The 11234-nt window shown below is 41.7% G+C and overlaps 1 protein-coding gene across 1 annotated transcript; it reads left to right on the plus strand.

Moving 5' to 3' along the window:
* Positions 1 to 556: 556 nt before the first annotated feature.
* Positions 557 to 3696, plus strand: LOC135233190 (cytochrome c oxidase subunit 7C, mitochondrial). Its single transcript, XM_064296493.1, has 3 exons — positions 557 to 739; positions 2663 to 2808; positions 3597 to 3696. Exons 1-2 carry the CDS (start codon positions 665 to 667, stop codon positions 2777 to 2779), a joined length of 192 nt encoding a protein of 63 aa, XP_064152563.1. The 5' UTR covers positions 557 to 664; the 3' UTR covers positions 2780 to 2808; positions 3597 to 3696.
* Positions 3697 to 11234: the final 7538 nt, after the last annotated feature.

Consider the following 11234-nt stretch of genomic DNA (forward strand, 5'->3'; position numbering starts at 1 on the left):
TACTTTGGTCCTCATGTTGAGAGACAGCAGCAAAAGCCTCCAAATGCAAATGCTACACCTAGAACCAACTCTAGACCTTTTGTTAGCTTTCTTCTGCATGAACTAATGATGCAACAATATACAGAAGAAGAAACAGCTGAGCAGCCAACTGTCCAATTGCTTTGGGTCCCCTAAAATGTATGGACTGTAATTCCTCTACAGACTCAACTGATATTGATGTAAATACCTTCAGATTAAAGATGACAGTCTGTACTTTAACCTCATATTCACTGTTCCATTTCAAATCCAATATGCTGGATTACAGAGCCAAAACAACAAAAGTTGTGTCACTATAATAATAATAATAATAATAATATTAAGCATGACAGACTACTTTTGAAATTTGAGTCTGTGTAAGACATATATCATTAGATGTGTGACACAACATTTATGACATCGCAAGGGATGCAGTAATGACGACCAACGGAAATGTTGCGTTTGAAAAATATAAAATAAAATAACGGAGAAATATTTCCGGGCAGGCGATATAAACTTCATTTCCCAGAAATCCCGCTCTAGCGACTATCCCATAAGTCCGTTCGACATCCTCCTTTCGAAGAGAAGGTCGCATTTACAAAATCAAGCGGACGAGGAAGCGTTGAAAATTTAACAAATTAAAGCCATTATGCTTGGCCAGGCTGTTCGACGATTTACCACTTCAGCCATCCGTGGGTCTCACTATGCAGAAGGACCAGGAAAGGTAAACCAGCAACAGAAACAGTACTTAAGTAATGCAACCGTACTAGACCTAACAAGGCCTAAAATCTCCTCCGAAGCCTGAATGGAGGTCACAGATAATGAAACAGGCAGGAGAGTTAGCTAGCGAGGAAACTAAAAAAGGCGCCCTGTTTACGAAACGCAGTCTAACAGATCGCTAGCAAGCATTCAAACCACAGTTCGCTAGCCAAGCTTATATTTTATGTGACGATTATTTAACTATAGCTGCTAAACTGACTTGGCAGCTTGTTGACATTTTTAGCTTGCTATCTGCTAGCGAACCAAGCAAAACCCCAATAACTGGTATAGCTTGCTGTGTAACTTTTGATTTTAAGCCGGTGGTGAAAAAAATACGTGCGCGTTTTAAAATTGTGTGCATTGAAATGCTGACTGTAACGTTAGCTTTTTAGACCACAGCGAGTTACGTACTGTTAGCTAAAAATCTGGATAGTAAAAGCTAAAAGTGGATTTTTGTCTTCTAGCTAGCTAGCTGTAGTTACTGGTTGTTATTCTCGAATTGGTGGATACATGTTGGTTGACGTTATTAACAAACTGTTAGCACAGACTGTTTGTCATAAAGATGGCTAACTTTAATGAACTGCTGTGACGTGCGGAATGAGACCAAGGGTTTCATGACCTTTCTAGAAAAATGATAGGTAACGCTTAGCGTCACTCGCTAGCATTTATACTGTTGAGGAAAGGTTACCTAAAACGTCGATTTCAATGAGTTATGCTGTACTTCTTGCAAAATTCAGGACATTATTTGTGTCCTCAGGCATAATTATTGAGATATGCGAAAGAGGGCGTCATAAAAAATGATTTGACATATTTGACCCCCTATTCAATCAGAGCAAAAGCATTCAGACAAGGCACTCTGCAATGCTTGGTTTTTATAAATGTGAAGCGTCTCATACATTTTTCTGGTGGTTGAAAAGTTTTTAACATATATTTTCCTTATACATTCCACTGCAGTTTACGGACTGAGCCAGAATTAGTTTCACAACATACATTTTTTACGTTGAATCAAATTTAACAGCTGGATATTTACAGATGGAATTCATGTTAAATACCTTGCTCAAGGGTACAACAGCAGTGCTTCTTGTGGGATTTAAACCTTCAACCTCAAAGTTACGAGCCCAAGTCCCTTACCATTATGCTACCCTTCCACCTATGTGTATTAAAACCTTTTCTGACAGTTTGTTGGTAGGTGACATTTCTTTCTCCTAAACGCAGTGGATATACCAGTGACAAATGCAGCCTGTGTGTGCAGGTCTTGGGTATTTGTTATTTTAAAAAAAAGTAGAATTCTCAAAATATTTTGGAAATTGTTTATGTATCTCAGTCAATGAAGCATCAAGGGATGTTGCTGAAATAGTTCATGTTCATAGTTCTCTTAGAATGAGCAAAATAAGTCCATCGTTCATGAGAACTCTAGAAGTGACAGTGTTATGGTATGACTAGTGAATAGATCAATGGCTTGTACATTTAGCCAAGTTGTTGGTCAGGTATGTTCCAATAGCATTTGCCTGCACAGATACTGTTGAGGTTTTTGAAAGTATGCCTGTGCATTTTCAGCAGAAATTAATATTTTTTTAAAAATGATGCCTGTTTCACTGAACCTGATTATTGCAGTAGAAAAAGAATCAGATCTGTCCTTCACAGAAAGGCCTCTGGAATGTATGAATGCGCATGAGCCATCAGTTGAGGGCGTCCATCTTGCCGGTGACCTAACTTAGGCAGTGGTGCCTAAACTTTGCAAGCTGCTGACCCAGTTTATGAGCCAGGTGTTCTGTGAAAGTAACAAAATATGAAGATTGTTTTTTTACACATCTCTCTCAGAACCTGCCAGCCAGTCCTGTTCCACAGTTTGAGAAGCAGTTGAGCTAACCGAGTCTCTGTCCCACAGAACCTGCCCTTCTCCGTGGAGAACAAATGGAGGCTGCTGGGCATGATGGTGCTGTTCTTCGGCAGCGGGTTCACCTTCCCCTTCATCGTGGTCAGACACCAGCTCCTGAAGAAGTGATGCATCAGCTCCTTTTGTGATTTAACCAGGTTGGGCTCTGCTAGAAACTCACCATGTTTTGCCTCCTGGAGTTTTGGCTATAAATGCTATGTTACTGTAAACTAGCTTTCACTGGGGCATACTTGGGCCATATCATCAACTTTTGAAGTTGATAGTATGATAGTATGTTCGTGTAAAGGCTATCCTTTGATTTTAAACCATGAGCAGTTCTGGTTAGTTAAGAAGACATCATTACAAATATACATTAGTGCATTTTAGGAAATGACACAAATTCCCATACACCACCTCTCCCTTTAATGACTTGGATTAAGTTATATTGATAGAGAAAACTCTTGACTCGCACAGCCATCTTGGTGCTGTCTTTTCCAGTGACACGGTAGGTCTTAAATGACCCACTGCCTCATTTGCAGCAAGAGTCCACTCAGCGGTGTAGCATCACCTAAGGGTTCTGGCCCTGACCATGTTGTCGCTTTAACAAATTAGTCTAAAAAGTCGGTTGGCGTGAGGCTGGTATCAAGTTAGCGTGTGAATCCTGTAGTTGCTCTCTCAATGCTAATATTCTTTAGGATTCATTCTCAGGCAGACTGTTGAGATAAGGGGCCTGTTGGTATTATAATGTGTTGTATAATGTATAATTTGTTCAACAGATATGCGAAAAGGATTTAAAAAATAATATTTGTTGCTTTTCTGATCATAGCAAATATCCTTTTCTTCACATTGGTATCATCTGAAAAATGAAAACTTTGTGCTTGCAGTTTTTATTGAGCCATAGATGTTTGAGATATGAACATGTTTTTTTTTTCTTTATTCTCCCTAGGTCTGCTGTATGTCTGAATATATTTAATCTAGTTCCTTCCTAACGAAGAATGGGGATTCCTTCATCGTCTTTGTAAATAAAATGAATACAAATGCCTTAAGTTGAATGATTTTTTTCCCCCTTAAATGGCATGCTCCTGATAATAAAAAGACTATGGGTTTACAGTAATTGAGGTCATTTTAAAAACAAACATTTTTTGTAAAAAAATAATAGTAGTAAATAAATAGTAATATTTTTCACACCACCATTTGAATCGCACTGCATTAATACGTTCACCCTTGGTACACACTGAACTGCACTCTCAAATTGTATATAATAGTTTTATTCTGTTGTACTAGAACTGAAATCCAGTAGGCTACTTAATTAGGTACTTCTGACTGCATTTTGCTTGTGTTTGTTGCCAATTAGTTTGGCTGTTAATGAGTCTCAAACAGGTAGCGGTATGATCATGGGTGCTATGAATAGTGGTGCTTTTTCCTGGATTTAAGCACCTTTATACGCCGAGCAGCTGATAAAACCAGAGAAAACACGAGACAATTATCTTTGTTTACCTACCGCTTTCTTGTGGAAATTGCTTTGCCTCAAAACCATTTTTTGAGCGCGCTCATGAAGTGATAATTGCTGTATGTGGAAACAGCCTGCTATGCAAACGGTCTCCGGGGGAAGCAGGCAGCCGTTCCGAATGAGGCTTCCAGGACAGGGAAGCCGGGGAGGAGCCGCTCCAAGTATCAAAAGGGCACGTTTCGTTTGTGCTAATCGTTAGCGCACGCAACGCCTGCACCTGCATGGTTTTCATTTGTGATGACAACTGGTAATCCCAACCCTGGCTGCCCAAGAGCAAGTTAAATTCTCCATTGTACAAAGTAAAATATACATGCTTTGTAAAAGATACACCATTTTGGCTCTTTATTCATATAGTAACCAGTATGCGTATGCAGCTGTTTTTTTTTTCCTACTCTGCTTAGTATTCTTTATGGCAGGACATAAAGATGTGTAGCTGTCCCATATAATAGTCTTAAAATCCAATGTCCACTGACTGAACCATGAATGATCTGAAATAAAGATTTCTACTTTCAAATGTTAACATGCAGTTGTTAAGCAATTACAATGTCAGTTGTATCAAAATGAGTCATTATCGCGGGTCAATTAAGGGTTGGAGTGACGATGAAACCGCTTCTTTCAGGTCTTTGCCAGAATTAGACTCCGCATAATTGAAAGTGCCATAGTGACGGCTTTTCATTGCGAATCTGAAGAGATCCGTGGATTTAATTGGGTGGTGAAAGTAGGTTTGTCAGAGTGGAAGGATTTGGAAACGCATTAAGCGCTTGAAGAGGATTTTGATTTGAATGCGAGACGTGAGCACAGAAAAGGCTCCCAGTCCTTTTCCAGTTTGAAAGTATTACAGATTGTTATTGTTTTCTTTAGTGTGCCTCAGCACACTGGAAAAAAAAAATCCATTTCAGTTCAATTAACCTACCAGTGCTAGTGGCTATAAATATTTGAGAAGGAAAATAATAAGAAAAAGAGGGAAAGAGAAAGTGACAGAGTAATATTCCAAAAGTAAAGGATTTTCATTAGTTTTCTTCGCCGTTTTCCCTGCAGTGTGTTTTGAGGGCTAGGGTCTCGCATATTTTTTCTGACTCTGTCTGGCGCGAATTTCGCGGGGGCACGGGAGGAAAACATTGTGAGAAATAAAAAGAGCCTCGTGGACAACATCGCTTAATCGCCAGGTCCTTTCAGAGCTAATAAACCTGATGCTGGCTTAGTGTTTTTCTTGAATTTATAATGACTTTCTCTTTTCTTCTTCTTCTTCTTTTTTTTTTTTTTTAACTACCTGCTCCAGGACTGTTGGGAACGCAAATGGGTGCAAGGGAACATTGGGAGGTTAAATGAGGAGGCAAATGTTTTGAAGGTGTGTTTGCACATCTTGCACCTAGAATAGGGCAGGCGGTACACCTCGCTCCAGGGTTTTTAGACTTGTTGGGTTGTGTTTAGGGTAAATAATCTGTCAGTCCAGAGATTTGATATCCTAAGAGAAAACTGACCGCATACCTAGTCAATCATTTAAACTTTTGATTTAGACTCTTGTGTGTTATCACATCAGGAAGTGGCACTAGCCAATAGGTTTGTCCAGAGCAGGTGATGAAGGTTGTGGCCAGTATGGAAGGTTAATGAGTTTATGAGTAGAAGTTAAACTGCTGTAACTGAACTGGGAACATTGCATGAAACTCTTTTTTATGTAAATCTCTCTTTCTTTTGCGCAATTACCTAGGGAGCCCAGCTTGAATGTGTGAGCTGGTGAGGGTAAAGCTGAACTTATAACCTGATTGAAAAACGTACTTAATTGAGGACATAAATAGAACACTGTGTCACTTTGTTCTTTACTGTACTGGCAGTGCCGAACACCCCCCACTGGTTTCAGATGTATATATTTAAAATAAGTGGGTGGGTGGGTGGGGCGGGGGGGGGGAGCAAACCTTGCACAAGGTGTCTACCCCCACCTGGGGTGGTTGGGAACAAGTTGTTGCAATTCAGTGTTCTTTTGTGAGGAGCACCGGCTCACAGCCCAGTAACCTTGAGCTGATTGAAGCTTAATTTTGTCGCCTTATCTTCTCACTCCCTGGTTGTAGTAACTGAACTGTCCCTCTGGGAGCCATAAGAGACTAACTGTGAGTGCAATTTAAACCTAAATCATATGCAACACACACGCACATCTGCACAGTGAGCTTTTTGGCTGGACCGCAACAGCGGGGCCAGCCCTATAAATGCAAATGTCTGTGACGGAGTGATGAAGTTACACCATTGGTCGACCGAGTTATGAAGTTACACCATTGGTCGTATTTCGCACACCCATACACGGTCCAGCCATATACTAGGTTTTGACCTGGTCCTGTTTTTGGCTGGACCGCAACAGCGAGGCCAGCCCTACAAACGCGAATGTCGATGACTGAATGATGAAGTTACATCATTGGTCGGCCGGTCCAGCCATCTACTAGGTTTTGACCTGGTCTTGTTCCTTCTGTAAAGCAGGACAGCTGCTTCTCTCAACGTCCGCGCCATTGCTGTTTCTGAAAAGGTTACAAAGGTGTCATTAGAGGTAATCGTACTAATGGGGCTGGTGTTTTCCCAAAAGGAATTATAGCATACTGAGAATGCATTCACCATTAATATACACCTCATTATGTTGGGCCCTTCTGCCTATGTAAAATCCCTGTTCATACTAGAGTATCAGACTTGTGTACTGTATTCAGACCCTCTGATGTAACTGAAAGGGTGCTAGCTGAATGACAGTAATCTTATGTTTGAGGTTTGAGAACAGACCGTTTGTAGAGTCGCAGCATAAAGCCATGAAGACTGTTGTCAGCTTGGTACTGGATGGTGTTTTTATATGTCTTCAGAGACAGGGGCTCAGTTTGTTTTTTTGCAAGCCCTTCTTACCCAGCAGCCAACAGTAGCCCACGCCCTCCTTCGACCAGCCACTTCTGAACTCGTAACAGAAAAAAAGTTACCGGAATGAAAACAGTTGGCATAACTCAAAACCTCAGACAAGCTAATATAAATGTATTATAAATAATTAACGGTCCAATGAGTGGTCCTCTTAATTACTTTAAATTACTTTAAAGATGGATAAGTGTTGCTACCTGCGGGAAACCTCGCTCGCATTTAGACAGCCCCAAGGGGCGAGAACTACGCTGTGCCATTAAAAAGACATGGCTGGAAATATCGCTGCCGTTTGGAGACCCGCTTGCTTTTGAAATTCATAAAAACCATCCCACGAATCCTGGAAGTGGCACGCTGCGCATTCAATTTCTCTTTCCTTATTCCCTAACAAAAGAAAGGATGAATAATAGAAATAATATTGAAGGTAAAAAAAATAATTTAAATAACGTCTTGGAGTGAGCTGCGGTGGCAAGATTGGCTCAATTATTTTGTCTTCTCCTCGATGAGCGGCTTTAATTTCTCCCAGAACTCACCGGCTTCCTGAAGGGAGGGCCAATTAAACACAATACTACCGTCTGGTTGGAGTCCAACCTGCGCTGCAGCGGAGATGACTTATGAAAGAGATGCCAAACAAGTCCGTGCACGGCCAGGGACATCAGCGGTGCTACGCACGGGGCTGTGTATAAATGGGCCTGTAATTCCTACACGGGTCGACCCGTATGCATTTAAATACCTTCAAATCAAAGGAGACTATCTCCACCTTAACCTCGTAGTCATTGTTTTATTTCAAATCTAAAGTTCTAGAGCAGAGAGCCTAAACAACTTAAATTGTGTCACTGTCCAAATACTTACGCACTGCACTGTATAATCTAGTTTGTCTTTTTAATCTGCCTGGTATTTATTATAGTGCTATAGCTGCAGTCAGATAGACTCTGGTTTTTTATAAAATTGCAACTTTTTGTCAACTGTAAATTAGCATTTGTGTTTTTCAAAATGATTATTTTTTTATTTGATCGGCAGTTTCGAGTGCAGAGCATGTACTGTATTGCCGATAGAGGTAGCTACATTTCCCACACTTCTGGGAGAACTGGACTAGGTTCATTTGAATGACATACACACAACTCTAATAACAATGCATGATAATCTTTGCTTGACAGAATATGCTTTTTAATTTTTTATGTTTGATCTTTTTTTTCAAACCCCCGAGAGAAATAAACATGGATAAAAAAATGAGGATAACTTATGCACATTATCTGGCTGTGAACTTCCATCTTCCTCTTTTGGGGACTCCCAAAGTACTCAAGAATACCTTTGCACTTTTTCTACATTTCTCAGTTGTTCAGATGGCACTCTGAAAAGGCGTGTGTCTGTGTGTGTACATAAACCTTCATTTTAAGTTTGCTTTAAGGGTTTGAAAATGAAAACCAGGGTTTGTTTAGGAGAAAATAGGCATGCAACAAATGGATCATCCTGCAATTATTTCTGATCGGTGCTAGCTGCTGTATGCCTTACCAAACACTTTTCAGTCTGAATATCAGAGGACTTTTCTAAGGAATCATTAAAGCTGTGAAATTCAACCTTCTCATTCTCTGTAAATGAATGATGGAGGAGCTTCAGTCTCTGGGCAGTGAACAAAAAAAATCAGAAAACGACAATGATTTGTGCTCCGAGATGCTGAAATATATTTCCATCCATCTCTTCCTATCCGCTCTTGTAAAAGTGTTTTTACTGTACTTTATCATGTGGTGCGTGCTGGCCTCTTTTTGACTCCTCGGCATGTGCTGAATGCTGATTGGCTGTTGCCGACCGTAGCTTTTTTCGCAGTCACCGGGGACCCTCGTTTTAGAAGATCTGGCACATGCATACACACGCGTGCATGTACAAAAGCCCTTTATGATTGATAACCCCAAATTCCCATGTTCTACCTGTCAAGCGCCACTGATATATGCGGTGCTTTTCAAAGGTTGCACCTCTGTCAGTTTTACCTTGGTGTGTGCCTCCCCTTGTGGTACCTTGGTATGTTTTTTTCTATGCTTGTAGACCACCACCACCCCCCATTCCGCTTTACTCTACCCCTAAGAGGGAATGTGCATTTCCATGAGTTGTTTAGCTTCCCTGGTTCTCCTTTGGATCATGAAGGATATGTTTAAAATGTCTTGACAGCAGTTCTACGAAGGTCTCATTGTTCACTTAAGCAAATCACCATGTGGCACGAACTGAATGTTCCAAATGTTGTATCTGCTCAGTGATAATTCTGGCATCAGCAGGGTCCACGCATCTCACACGCAAGGTTACTTAACTGCTGCCTTTGCAGGCGGTCGGCAGTTAACCATGTGACCAGTGAGAGAGAGAGAGAGAGAGAGAGAGAGAGACTGACTGACTGACTTACCCTGAAGCTTCTGCAAAGTTTCCAGTGGGTTTGAGATCTGCCAATTCCTTCGCCCCCTCTGCCTGTTTACTGCCACTAAAGATGCTGACTTGCTCAGAAACGCACTGTTTTCTTTTGGTCAGGAAGATGAAGTGCACCCAAACCTCCCTCTTTGTCAGTACGAAGCTTCCCTCTCCATACGCTCCAACTCCATACAATTAGGAGAAGCACTCCCAGGAAAAGCCTATCTTTGGAGATTAATGTGCACTGCTAACTGTCCAGACGCAGGGCCTCTGCTGAGGCGGCCAGCACAACTTCCATTAGGTCAGAAGAGCTTTTTGTTTTAACAGGGTGGGGAATAAAACAGGGCAGTGCTGTACATTTACAGTGAAGCGAAACGACAGCATTGGCTTCCCAGCAGTTTTGCACTCATGCCATCCCTCCATCTTTTTTTTTTTTTTCACTTGTTATTAGGTAATGAAAAATAATGTTCACTCCATCCCAGAGGGGAACCATGTCATGGTTTGGAACATTTCTGCCATAAATCTAACCATCCCTCCCTGGTCTAATTTAGTCTCCAGAGCAGGAACTATTTAAATAATGCAATTCCTTGCACTTCCTGGCTTAATGCTGGCACACTTCTCCTCATGAGGCTCATGTTTTTTAATATAACCGTGCCCAACTTCTAAGTTTTTTTTAAAATGATTTCTTTCTCTTTTGTCTTCTCCAGTAAAGCCCAAGTGTGCTCTCCGTGTTCATGTTTCCGGAGTAGTGTTTCTCTCGTCTCCGCTTATGCAATATATATTTAGCTTGCAGCAGGTCTATTTGTTCATGTTAATGGCAATGTCTGAATTCTTTCCTTCCAGTTTGTTTTAGGCTGAAGCCAGTAGAGATTTGACAGCAATTTCTCACATTGTCAGAGAGCTTGAGTGTGTGTGTGTATGTGTGTATGTGCATGTGTGTGTGTCTGTGCTTGCATGTGTGAGCATCTTTCAAAGTGCAAACATTCACAGAGTGAACCCGCTTGAATAATCCATGCGTTCAGCTCGTCCCACACGAGCAGGTCATTTTGAGCCGTCCGCGCCGGTTGCTTACCGCCAAAACCTGCGTGGGGCCGCGGCCCGAGCCTCGGCCCGTGTGTAAGCGGCACTGCACCCCGGCAGCTGTGTCTCCGAGACACGGCTTTAACCCACACTTACAGGCTGAACGAGACGACTTCTGAATCTGCATCCCCACAGCCAGGTCTCTCCGTCATTTATATTTCATGTAGCGGATTCAAAAGACGTGAATGTGATGATGAATGCATAATTACCACCGCCCCCCCCCCCGCCCCACTGCCACCCACCCCGACCCTTAGCCAGTCACCCGGGTTGTGCGACCTGGCAGGCGTTTTCCTTCACTCTTCTACAGAGCAAATTTACAGCCCTGCGACTCCTTTTCCCCGATATGGCAGTGCTGTTTTAAGCACAGTAGGAACAGAGAAAAGGCTTATGAAACCATTTGCCTGTGAGCCTCTGAATGCATCATTGTATGCCACAAAATCATTGGTCACCCACAGAAAAAAAACCCAGCGTTGTGATTCATATCCTGTAAAAATGGCAGTGAAAGTAGACTTGTCAACACAGCCTTAGGGTTCATACCCAGTAAAAAGGCAGTGAAAGTAGACTTGTCAACACAGCCTTGGGGTTAATACCCAGTAAAAAGGCAGTGAAAGTAGACTTGTCAACACAGCCTTGGGGTTAATACCCAGTAAAAAGGCAGTGAAAGTAGACTTGTCAACACAGCCTTGGGGTTCATACCCGGTAGAAAGGCAGTGGAAGTAGGTTTGT

This window comes from Anguilla rostrata, chromosome 10 (genome assembly GCF_018555375.3).
Source record: "Anguilla rostrata isolate EN2019 chromosome 10, ASM1855537v3, whole genome shotgun sequence".
In the NCBI taxonomy this organism is placed as follows: domain Eukaryota; kingdom Metazoa; phylum Chordata; class Actinopteri; order Anguilliformes; family Anguillidae; genus Anguilla; species Anguilla rostrata.